Source organism: Corvus brachyrhynchos, unplaced genomic scaffold, assembly GCF_000691975.1.
Source record: "Corvus brachyrhynchos isolate BGI_N302 unplaced genomic scaffold, ASM69197v1 scaffold101, whole genome shotgun sequence".
Lineage (NCBI taxonomy): Eukaryota > Metazoa > Chordata > Aves > Passeriformes > Corvidae > Corvus > Corvus brachyrhynchos.
Genome location: NW_008237239.1, coordinates 321,094 through 333,689, shown reverse-complemented (window position 1 = coordinate 333,689; position 12,596 = coordinate 321,094). Strand labels below are relative to the sequence as shown.

General features: G+C 41.1%; 1 protein-coding gene across 1 annotated transcript; it reads right to left on the bottom strand.

The window, feature by feature from the left end:
• Window positions 1-563: 563 nt before the first annotated feature.
• On the bottom strand, window positions 564-12,590 carry NUF2 (NUF2, NDC80 kinetochore complex component). Its single transcript, XM_008630166.2, has 13 exons — window positions 12,433-12,590; window positions 11,449-11,523; window positions 10,459-10,535; window positions 10,238-10,299; window positions 9,276-9,373; window positions 8,789-8,862; window positions 7,465-7,561; window positions 6,483-6,545; window positions 5,667-5,804; window positions 4,655-4,795; window positions 3,684-3,859; window positions 1,649-1,784; window positions 564-1,420 (listed from the first exon to the last, which is right to left on the bottom strand). The coding sequence occupies exons 1-13, from the start codon at window positions 12,553-12,555 to the stop codon at window positions 1,271-1,273; spliced, it is 1,410 nt and encodes a 469-aa protein (XP_008628388.1). The 5' UTR covers window positions 12,556-12,590; the 3' UTR covers window positions 564-1,270.
• Between the last annotated feature and the right edge of the window lie 6 nt (window positions 12,591-12,596).

Here is a 12,596-nt window from a genome sequence, read left to right as displayed (position 1 = left end):
AGCTTTTGGGAATCTCTTTCCCCAGTGCTGCTGCAATATCCAGGCTGTCAGCGCAGCCTCCAACAAGTCTTTATAAGAAAGGAGATACTACTGCAATATTTCAAAGTGTAGTTTTGGGACTTTATGACAGGGTTTAGTGGTGGAGTGGACAGTGCTGGGTTAATGGCTGGACTTGAGCTTAGAGGGCTTTTCCAACCTAAACAATTCTGTTACAGTATTAAAAAAAAAAAAATTATTTTAAAAAAAAAAAAAAAAAAAAAAAAAAAAAAAAAAAAAAAAAAAAAAAAAAAAAAAGCTTAAAGCAAAACTTTAGAAGGGTCTGATGCCTCTATAAGAGCTCTAGAAGAAACAAGCACCTGCTGCTCCTAACTGACTTGCTAGCACCTCTGTCTAGTAAGACATGAAGAATTAAAATTTTAAAGATAGCTTGAATCATCCTCCTCCTTTCATCATCAAAGACTGCTCATAGCACACATTCCTGCAAATGTACACTTTTTTCAATTGAAATGTTATGCCAAGTGAGTTAGGGGAGTGGAGAAGGAAAAAATCCAAGAGAAAAAGGGTTAAATATCCTTATATCAAGGAGTGTAAAAATCAACATTTTATTTTTCCAAATAATTAAAACCACCGTGGCACACTGAGTGCCATTACAAGTTAAGGCAAAAAACATCAACCTACAGTTTTTAAGAGCATCTTAACACAGATGAGGGTTCAATACCCCACAAAGTGACATAATGAGTTCAAGCATTGAGAGAAAGTGTACTGTTAACTAAAAATATATTAAAATGATACTTCTGAGTGTTTACAGTTACAAATAATTATGATGAGAGTAACTTGGCATTTAGATGGATGCTACTGCTCTGTCAGGATTTCATCTTAATTGAATAATGGTGGTAGAGTAGCACCTGTTACTGACTTATCTTGAACATTCAAGACAGACCAAGGCAACAGATGTTCCCAGATCAAAGTCTGCAGAAGAGTTTCTACAAATGCAGGGTCCTGTCTAAAATGTTGAGCAGTTTGGTGTTAGCAAGACTTGCAGTATTATCACTAAAACCAGGTGCTGACTGAAACAATAGAAACGGAGTGTTTTCTTATCCATCAGCAAACTCATGACATCAGGATGCCTGGAAAGCAAAACGTGTTCTGACATGGTTTTTGAGAAAGCTAGATTTGCCTGGAATTGTCATCCCTCCCATGCAAAGCAGAAGCTCTTGAGTTCAGGTATGAGCACAAACATAATGAAAGTGGGATACAAGTGCACACAGGCTTAAGAACTACTTCCAGAAGACTGAATGCTGAACAGCCCTCTCCTTATTTCATCAACTTTTTCTGCTCTTGAGGCTGCATAACTCTTTACTGCCTTAAGGAGAGATTCATGACACTTCTCCAATATAGCCTTCCAAATTAGGTGTATTTCCTAGAAAGAGAAGAAGGAAAAAAAATTCCATCAGCAAAATTAAGTCCTTATCAAACATGAATGTTGAGTGGTCTGGTGGACTCAAATTATTCCAATGGTATCTCATCCATGGCTTAAAGAAGCAGAATTCACAAAACAAAGGGGAGGCTGTTTAGAGGATCATTGTACTGTCCACACTACAACAGGAATGTAAGAAGATTCGTTTGGGGGGAGGAAAAAAAACCTCACCTTGGCTTTCATTGCTTTTTCTTCAGCATCCTCCTTCAGCTGCTCAATTTCGCCCTTCATCTGCTTGATTTCCTTGCGGATGGCCATCACTTTGTCATATACAGCACCCCTCTTCTCCTGGACTTTGTTAAAATGTCTAAAGGTGAGAGAAGAAGTTAGTACTGAGCCTTTTGACCAATTCCAGATTAAACTTAAGCCCACCACGAGCAAAACTTGCATTTTATGAGCATAAAACCATCAGCTTCCAGAAGCAATGATATACAGAATTTACTTTTTCAGAAATTAATGCAATTTTTAAACTAAAACAACTTAGATACAAGAAGTGAAATTCCAAGTGGAGTTAGAGGATTATGTTGAAGATCCTTAGTTGCTTCCAATCAAGGCAACTCAAGTGACCTCAGTGGAGCCAGCCCAACAGACAGCTGGACATTGCCCTCCTGTCTTTGAGTGGTGCAGGTTAAAGCAATACAGCTGCACTTGATGTTCCAGCATAACTCAATGTCACACACTTTCCTTAGCCAAAGAGCTCATCCCACAAACCTAAAGCTCCAGTCCCATACATCTACATGTTATCTGCAACACCCAGTCCATCATTTCACTGCATCCCAAAGACCAAATTACATTTCCCCAGCTTGTAGGAAAATTCAGATGGCTCCAGCTGTGAGCCGCCATGTTACCAGCAAAGCCTGAGTGTTGGAACAGGAGACTGACCTAAAGTGCAAAAACACCTACCAGGTCACACCAAGCATTTGTACAATAATGACACCTAGAATTGTAGCAGCATTTCTGGGAAGAATAGGTGAAATAACCCATACTTAGTAGGAGCCCATATACACCTTCCTACCTCAAGGGATTAGTCAGGACACATTCTCTTATTCACCAGCAAAAACTCCTTTTCAACCAAGGTTACCTCCCTTCCTCTCTTGCTTATCAAAGCATCTAATTTTATCTCTCAAGGGAAATACCTGACACATTAAAAACAGAAATTGGCAGCAACCTTTGACAAAAAGGAGCATTAGATCATATTGTTTTCATCCCTTAATTAAAAGCTACTATTCACAGAATCATTTAAGTTGGAAAAGACCTCTGAGATCAAGTCCAACCTATGGCCAAACACCACCTTGTCACTTCAAGCATGGCACTTAGTTTTTCCTTAAACACCTTCCTGGGCGACCCATTCTAAGGTATAATCACCCTTTCTGTCAAGAAATTCTTCTCGATGTCCAGCCTATTTTCCTTCCAAATAATCTCCTTTAGCTGGTACAATACACTAAGTGCCATTCTGCACACCACATAAACCCTAAGCATGACTAAATCTTACTCAACTCTCTCAGCCATGTGGAAGAAGCTCCCTTCCATCACAGCTAATCCACTCAGCCAACGCTTTTCTCTATTCCCTTTCCTATCTGTGTACAAGAAAATTGTTTTAAAATAAATTTTCTCTGTAACAGTTCATCACTAACCTCACAGTGAAGCCAGGACCTTACAGGGCTGCAGTTTGATCCTGCAAACACAGCCCTGAAAGCCTTCAGCATATCAGAGGAAAGAAGAGGGGCTGGGAGGCTTTGATCAAATGACACTTTTCCTTTTGTTTTAGAAGCATCATGTCAGGATAATGCTCCTCTGAGATGTGAGCCCCATATCCCCATGGGTCTTGAACATCTTTGATAATGAGCAAAAGTGGCAAGGGAAATTATGAAAAATTCATGAAAGGCAAATGGGGCTTTGTTGAAGTCTGATAAGTTGGAAAATTATCCCAATGTGACATTCTCTTTAAGAAGATAAAAGAATCAAGAATAAGCATTATAAATTAAATTAGTGCTCCAATAAAAGAATTGCTGTCAAGTCACATTGCAATTACTGATTTGAGACCCCAGCTCCCTGCCTGCAGCATTACTGGTCTTCATACAGAGCTGTCCCACACTGCTCATTTTCTCCTTACTGCTAAGCTGTGTGTTTGTAGCAGACATGGACTTTGGCAGCACATAACAAAGACATAAAGCAGCATCAGGCAGAAACATCAACTCCTCCGTACTCAGGCACAGTGCACTTGTGCTGCTCAACATCTTCACGCATCTTTTTAATCTTTATCTCAGCTGTAGAAAGTCTCTCATGTTTTGCAGTGACCATTCTCTTTAATGACATTTCATCTGTCTTGGCCTTTTTCAGCTCTACCTGAGCACTCTCAATTTGGTCCTCCAGATTTCTGACCTAGAATACAGAAGTATAGAAATAAATGAAATAGAAATAATCCCCCCCTCCCTCCCCCCTTAATTTATCAAGACAGCATACCCTGTAAATGTACTAAGATTAGAACTAGCTGGCTGCTGTTTGAAGATCTGACTGCCAACTCATCCTCCCAGTTCACTAGTCTTTATCTGATTATAAATACATCCAAATGGACAAGACCCCATCCCTTAGGATGACTTTCAGAAGTGACTGTGACTTCTGCTATAGCTTTTTGCCAAAGGTAATTTGAACAAATGCTATATATATACACCCAAAAAGACTCCATACCGTTTTTCAAATGCTCCTAACAACTGCATTCTCCCAAAACCTGGTAGCAAATAGCAAGGTACTGTATTGTGACAAACATTTCATCAGAGAATGTCTGGCTTAGTAATATTAATAAAGTTAAAGGCACTTAAGATGTCACTCTTCCTGAAGCAACAATTTTTTGTTCTTAGTTTCCACTCTCAAGGCAGAAGAAACTCAATTTCACTTTTATTTTCCCATCATTTCCTACCAGCAACCCCAAGACAGTTCCAACTACTTTAGGTCAGGTTTCTATGGCAACAAAGGCTTTGACTATTCAAAGTGGTCAATAGGTAGTGCATAGTACATTAGCTAGTGCCACCCAGCAAAGCAGCAGCAATGTTTTATTGACATTTTTAATAAAAATATTGGAAGCTTCAAAATGTTGTACTTTACAGGGAAGAGGAGAGAGGGGAACATTGCTTAGACATCAAATTCTCCCTGACAGGATATAACTTGGATAATACAAACCTCTGATAATATACTGGCCAGTCTCTCCACATTTGCTCCATGTCCTTCCATCTTCTTTTGGTATGACTGCACCTCCAGTTGGCATGATGGCAGAACCTCAACTAGGTCTCTGTAACCTTCATATTTCTCAATAACTTCTTGCTGTAAAGAGAAAAAAATACTTAATAAATAGCTTTAGAGTTCTTTTATATAGAACTAAAGCATATTGACTTTTGAACCCTTCCCTCATTGTTTAAAGACACTAGAAGTAATATTCAAGAGTTAGTGAAATGAGCTCTTTACTTTGCAAAAAAAATTTTTTAAAAAGCCATTTCTTTGGAAGCACAGAAGAAAAGGTGACATGCTAGTGGTTTACACTGAACTAACCAGTTTTTTCCAAGAGCTTTCAGAAAAAAAAAGCAGTACTGTGAAAAAACTCTACACTGGTAAAACAAGAGTTATGTAAAGCTTTGTACCTGAAATCACAGCAATCAAGTTTAGACCTTTGGAACAAAAATACCTTCAGAGGCAAAGTGCAAACTTCACTGATATGTGAGCAATCATAAACCACAATAATGAGTGGATATTATAATTAAAAAAAACCTAGGAAGGGAACTCAGTGTTCAGCATATTAGTGGAGACAGCCATCAATTCCAGAAACATGAATGACAACAGAATCACTATGAAGCACACATTCTAAATCCAAAGGTATTTGGAAGCTGACAAAATACTGTTTGCTCTTGAGAGCAAACAGACAGACAGGTATAGATTCAAGAGTTCTACACCTAGTTTTACAAGTGACTGCAATCCTGCTTTTTAAAAGGAAAAAAAAAAAAAAAAGGCCATCAAAAATAAACCACCACTTCCACCACAAACCTTCAGTTTTCTCTGAAGCTGTGCTTTCATTTCAGACTAACCACTGTCCTGCTGATGTTTTGCCATCATTCAAGAAGCAGTTGTAGATGATGACAGTCCAGTAAAACATGCTTTTTCTAACAGAATACCTCCTTATGTGGACAGAGGAAAACCTCACCTTAGATCTCTTCAATTTCTTAACAGTCTCTTTCATCAGTTCTTTGGAATTTTTCAGTTCTTCTGGACTCTCCACAATTTTGGATTTCAGCTGCTCTTGTTCTTCTTTCAAAGTAGCCATAGTCACTTTAAGCTCATTCTAGTTAATAAAACACTGTCAGTATTAGTGATTAGGTGAACAAAGAGGAATTGTGTAGCAAAGTTTGCCATGATCTTATGACTAGACAGGTTTTTGGTGTGTAGTCATTTCTCATTAGGAAGTTCTAAAAATAAATTCTTCTAAACAGCATTAACAAATCAAAGCAATTAACAGCCCATTTTGCTTCCCAGATTTGCTTACAGTGGTGCATAAGAACAGCAGCTAACTAGTATTTTCCACAAAGAGCCTGCCAGCTAATCCTAGAATGGTTTGCATTGGAAGGGACCTTAAAGATCATCTAATTCCAACCCCCTGCCATGGGCAGGGACACCTCCCACTGTCCCAGGTTGCTCCAAGCCCCCTCCAGCCTGGCATATTACCAGCAGCTCTCTCCCTCAGAACTCCTCACCTAGGGAAACTGAGGCAGTCACTGCAGTGTTCCAGAGCCAGCTCTATCAACATGGGAGAAGAGCAACAAGTTTCCTGTAAGGCCTCTCAAAACCTGCTGTTTTGCCTCTTTAGCCCACTCTGTGCATGCAAGGTAAACCCCCAGCATCTCAGAAGTCCAGATTACTAGTGACTTAATTCCAAGAATAACCTGATCCTAAAAAGAGAGGTGATCTCTCAGTTGATCTGAGATGGAAGCTGCAGCCAGCACCCACACAGAGGTGTACTCACCAGTTTTCGGGTGCTCTCAGCAATATCCGTCTTCTTCTGAGAAATCACTTCTTGCAAAGCTGTCTGAAAAAAAGCACCAAGCTTTTTTGTAGGATCTCTACAGCTGCTACCTGCCTTATCCCTTCTATCATAGACCTGTCTACAGGAGAAATCCCATTTTGGGGTCCTTTGGAATGCCATAACCAGCAGACAAAACTGCAGTCTGTAAGATTTCAAAGCCTGGAAAGGAGGATATTGTGATGAAAGCCACTGGAAGCACTAGGGATGCAGCCAGCAGTGGGTAACTAGGATTAGGGATAAGAGACTGGCCATCCCTATTCTCATTGACCCTGGCAGTACTATACCCCCACAACTTTCTTTGCCAGAGGCCCTGTTCTTCAAGGAAAAGTCTAATTTAATGTAAGGTCCCAAATAATAGTCAAACACATGGTTAATAATATTAACAGTAGAGACATGACTTGACATAGAAAATAATAATCTGTGGTCAGGATTTTTTGTTTTCTCCCAAAGGAGCTAAAAAGGTTATCTATGAGATCTGAGAAGCAAATTTCCATTGCTGAAAAGTTACCTCTGCAATTAACCCTACTCTTTTTGCCAGGCATTCCCTCGGGTGACCCTTCTTAGGCCTCATTTCTCACCATGGCTCACCTCCAGTTCTAATTCTTTGAATTCAAATGGAAAACAAAGAGGAACATACCTGTGTTCCTGTTTGGAAGTGTGATGTGTATCTCCCAAGTCATTGCAGAAATGCATTTCAAAAAAAGAGTCAAATATACTTTTGTATTCCCCAAGTCTGATTTAAAGCACATTTCACATTCCTTACAGTGAAACAAGGAGGGGTCTGACAGCATTTTGTTAAAACGGCCATTGTTTTAAATCAGAAAAGTCCCCTTTATCTGCTTAGGTAGAGGGAAGGGAATAAAATCAAGAGAAGTGAGGAACCCATATCAGCTTTTCAGAGAAATACAGAACAAAATCCTACTTGTTTCCGACGATAGTCCTGCCTTAGCAGCTGCTCCAGCTCCCGAATGCTCTCTGTGAGCTGTTTGACCTCTGCCTGGTGTTCAACTGGGACTGTGCTAAGGGAAAAAAAGATATTGGACAGCTTCAGCAACATTATAGCCCAGTCAGAGTAAATAAGACAATCACTGTCTCCACATAGTTTACAGCCAGTAACTTTAGTAATCAGAGCAAGACAATCTCAAATTAATACATCTTATTTTCCTTTTCTTATAAGATTTTGCAGTTGAAGGATAATCTAAAGAGCTATTTCAGGAAGAAGTGGCACAAACATAACAGAGGACTAAGTTTAAAGATCATGTTAAGCAAAGCATGAAAGTACAACACTTACCAATTCCAGTGGTGATTTTCATTTATGAAATTTGCATATTACCTGTCATACAAATAGCTTATATTCGTGTAGACCTATCCTAGCTAGAGAACCCCCTGTGTAGCGCACACCAAGAGCAGCTGTCAGAAAAAAACCACTTTGTTTTGAAAGCTCTCTTGGAAACCAGCCATTTCTTCATCCTATTATCCACAAGCAAAAACAAAACTTAATGGTGCAAAGACACAGGCAGTAGGGCTAAATGGCCTGAAACAGAGATTGTGGCAAACATATCAAATAACTAAGGAAGACAACTTTACTTATCTATTAAGTTAAAGATGGAAGATGTTGAAACAGCTGTTGAAGGGGTAAAGACACATCACTAAAAACTAACTAAGAGCAAAAAGTTTCACCCTAGTCCTCAATATACAAATACAGGATTCCCTCAAAACAACCATACACTGTAAAAGTAATTTTTTTTCTCTTCCAGAAGAGAATAAACACCCCCAGCTCCCTCAGCTGTCCCTCATCAGACTTGTGCTCCAGACCTTTCCCAGCTTCATTGTCATTCTCTGGACACACTCCAGCCCCTCAATGTCCCTCTTTGTCTAGTGAGGGGCCCAGAATGGGACACAGCACTCAGGGTGTGGCCTCACCAGTGCCCAGCACAGGGGGATGGTCACTGCCCTGGGCCTGCTGGCCACACTTGCTGATACAGGCCAGGTGCCATTGGCCTTCTTGGCCACCTGGGCACACTGCTGCATCTTGTTCAGCTGCTGTCAACCAGCACCCCCAGGTCCTTTTCTGCTGGGCCACTTTCCAGCCCCTCTTCTCCAAGCCTGTAGCACTGAACCAAGTTATCATGACCCAAGAACACTCTACACTCAGACTTGTTGAGCCTCACACAACTGGCCAACTGATCCAGCCTGAGCAGGAAAGGCAAGCAGTGCATCTCACAGTGCTTACTCCTCACACTCACTTCAGTTTCTCCAGTTTCATTGCTGCCTCCCGATTCACAGCCTCCAGTTGTTGGTGTTTCTCCATAGCTGATTTCTGTAAGTTAAATATTTAATTTTAGACCAGTGTAGTTTCTCTCTGGGCTTCTATAAGAGCCTTGGTCATCATTATTTCACATGAAATGCACCATCTCTGAACTACTGAGACATTCAGAAGAGAAGCCACCTACAATTGTTGCACCCAATTTTTCTCAAAACAATCCAATGTGTTAATCCTTCACTTACCAGGCTAAAGTATCAAATAAGTTATTGGGGAAAAAAAAACCTTTCAGTAATATCCTAACTAATAATCAGTACCTTCCTGCATTACTTGGTGTGGTAATTTTACATTTAACATCCCAACATGTTACATAAACCTGAAGTTGAATCACAACCTTCATGCTGCTAATTCAAGGTTAATATCAATTATACTTTTATAGGTATCTGGAATAAAACAGCATGCAGTCTTACATAGTTCAGTTGTAGCTCCAAGTAGACCTCACGCCGGAATTCCTGGAAGTTGACAAAGTTGAGGATGCCACTCAAGAAGCGAACAGTTCTCTTTGTTTCTGAAATAGGAATTGCAAGAGCTCACTGAGCTGGTTTCCACAAGCATTGCAATTGCTTCAGAAAAGCTGGGCAAAGCGTAATTCAGAGGAGACAGAAATTACAAAACACAATCCAAATCAGCTCTTCCCCCATTCAGCTTGCAAAGACTTCAGACTACACAAAAACTAGCACCAAGCTGATTACAAACTCTGAGCAATTCTGTGTAATTTAACAAATTAATAATGGCACCTGGGAGAAAAGGCTGTTAACACACAGCCTCCCATTAAAACAGAAGCCAGAGAGAAAGAATGTCAGTCTTGAACTACAGCTCTGAAGAGAGCCTCTCTGTAGCTATCAGCCTAACTGAAAGCAGCAATTTGAACTGCAGAGACCTTTTGGCTTTATTCCAAGCAAACTTTCTGAAAGATGATTACAAAAGCTTTGAATGTCTTAGACAAGACAGATCCAGAAGTGACAGGGTTCTTTAGAGTAGCCTTTTCCAAGTTGTTTGTGTTGTAGCAGAATCACCACAACTGGGTATTGAAAGGAATGGAGCATAGGCATCAGCGTAAGAAATCCTAAAGCATTCCAGAGCCATCAGGGTAATTTTCATCACCATCTATTATTACACCATTGTAAGTATGTCATAGCCCATCTCCAGATCACCAGTTCAACAGACTCATAGCATTCAAAACTGCCCTCAGTTATTGACCTGCATCAGCCCACATAAGGGATAAGAACTGCTCATTTGAACCAGTTTGTTTAAGGGTCAGAAGAGCAGCAGGAAATCAGGGACACCAGATGCCCGTAGAGAAAAACCACCTGGAATATCAAGCAACACCCAGTACCCCAGGAAACACAAGGATTACAAGGCACTTGCTTACTTGGGTTTAAAATATCAGCAATTTGAAAGTCATTAATCCGGCACATTGGCAGCAAGTGCTCCCTGCAAGGAAACAAAACAACCTCAGCTGCAGTGACCATGACTCAGGTTTTGTGACCACCACTCAGTTCTCATCCTATTCTCGTCTGTTACAAAACAGATCTTGTCCTCTCATCCCAGAGCATTTGCCCAGCAAGCACAAGACAAGCATCTTCTACTTACATGTGAATATACAAATTACAGACAGGTAGAAAGCCTTCATAGATCTGTGGGTACATTATGTCAATGTTGACTGGCATCTAAAGAGTAAAAAGAGAGTCAGTGCATAAGTAGAGAATACTTAAAACAAAAATTACACAGCATTTTTCACAGCATAAAATAATTCCAATAGATTAGAGGACGATCTTCCATTCACTGAGGATGATCTTCCCATCCACAGGGAATACATATTAAAGGCTGAAAAATGTCATCAAGTTAGTTAGCACACAATTTTAAGTGTCAACTTTGCTGGAAAAGATATAAAAAGACAATAATAACTAAAGAAGCAACATTACAAACTCTGGAACTCAATCTAAACTCTGTTCCAATTTGTTCATAACTTGTGCAGCACAACAGTCTCTGCATTATACAGCTACCAGCAAGAGGCTCCTTCTTTAAACACCCCAAAATTGACATACTCAACTGCTTTATGAAGAAGTCAGGAGAATGTAGTGGTACACTTGTCCCCTTTCTCTGATATTTTAAACCTCATAGAACAGCATGGCAGCTGATGTCACTGCCTGGGAAGAACAGAGTTATCTTGTGTACATATGCTCTTCCCTTTCAGTTTATCCAGAAATCCCATGAGAAAAAATCATCTCACTTTCAGGGATCAGTTCTTGCCTAACAGTAGCTAAATTAACTGTTAGTCAACGAGGTATCAGCCTCTCCTTACTTTCCTCTCAGTTAACACAGGCGTGGACATGATCAAATATCAAAAGCAACATTTACATTCCTTCCAGATCAGTCCAACCTCCTCCAGCCATGGCCAAAGGCAGATGCCCAACAGCCCAGGATGGATTTTCAAGGCTGGTCATGGCATCCCTCCAAAAGTTTGGCCAGTCCCTCCTATACCTTACAAACATTTCTGGCACCCTCAGCATCCCAAAGAACAGGTGAGTCCAATATTCTTTTCCTTTAATATCCCATCACCCCTGCCACAGGCAGCCCTACCATGAAGAAGTGCTCCGGGCGGATCCCATACACTTTCTGCAGGATTCTCATGTAAATCAGGTGTAAAATGTCAAGCTGCAGGAAGAGAGGATATGAATCAGTATTCCATATGTTTGATTACTCAGGGCTCCCAGACCAGGCCATGAAAGCATTCAGCTTTTAACACATGAAGGCTGATTTCACTGAGCCACCACAACAAACAAGTTTCACTTTCCAACATTTTGCAGTTCAAGCATTACTTGCTCATAATTCAGTTTTAAGGCACAGCAGTCAGCTGGGACAATTACAGCCCTGACTGTGTACACCAGGCATTGGTTTTCATTACACTGCTGCTTCCTGAGCAGTTTCCAAACCAAGCAATGCCAAAAACCTAAAAAAAGTCACAGAAATCATAATCCTGTAGCAATGAGTGCCCTTCATTAGATTATTAAAATGAAGAGGAAACAAATCACTTATAAGCTAAACAGCTTTTCATTTATAGCACTAATCCATGATCAGTTTTGCTTCTTAAAAACCATCTAAACAAGCAGGGCCAGAACCTTCCCACCGCAGGCTCAAACACAAGGAATAACAGCACTAGTAATCACTCCGAGGCATCAATTCCACTTTAAAGCCACTTTCCTTCCGCCAGGGACACTCGCTAACATTAAATGCTCAGAGAGATGAAAGGGGATGAAGCAGGGAGGAGTTTAAAAGCAGAGCTTCGTTTAAAAGCACTAAATTGATCAGGCGAACTAATGGAACTATGCGACTTTACCAGACACCGTTATTCCCACAGAGCTAGGAAAGACAGGCCGGGTGCTGCTGGTGACACCACCGCGCTTCCCGGAGAGGCCCGAGCGGCGAGGTAGAGCCCTGAGACTCCTCCGAGCCCAACGCCACACCGTTCCACCCAACCCCGTGGTTACACAGAGCGGGGCAGCACGTCCGTCCCACACGGGAAGCGGGCGGCCTACGGAGCCGCCCTGCACCCCCCTCACGCACCTTGGTGTTGCCGAACACGTCGCCCTTAACCAGGTTCCGGGCCTCGGCGCCCTCCAGGATGTGCGAGCGGAGGTAACTGATGATGTCGTCGGGGCTGTAGCGGGGGAAGGTCATAGTCTCCATAGCGGCAGTAGGGACGTGGCGGCGACACAACGGCAGCACTG

Coding starts and splice junctions, on each gene's coding strand:
- NUF2 (XM_008630166.2), bottom strand. CDS start 12,555: ATGGAGACTATGACCTTCCCCCGCTACAGCCCCGACGACATCATCAGT. Junction 6,546..7,464: donor AGGACTATCGTCGGAAACAA/GTAGGATTTTGT, acceptor GCTTTTTTTCAG/ACAGCTTTGCAAGAAGTGAT. Junction 3,860..4,654: donor TGGCCAGTATATTATCAGAG/GTTTGTATTATC, acceptor TCTGTATTCTAG/GTCAGAAATCTGGAGGACCA.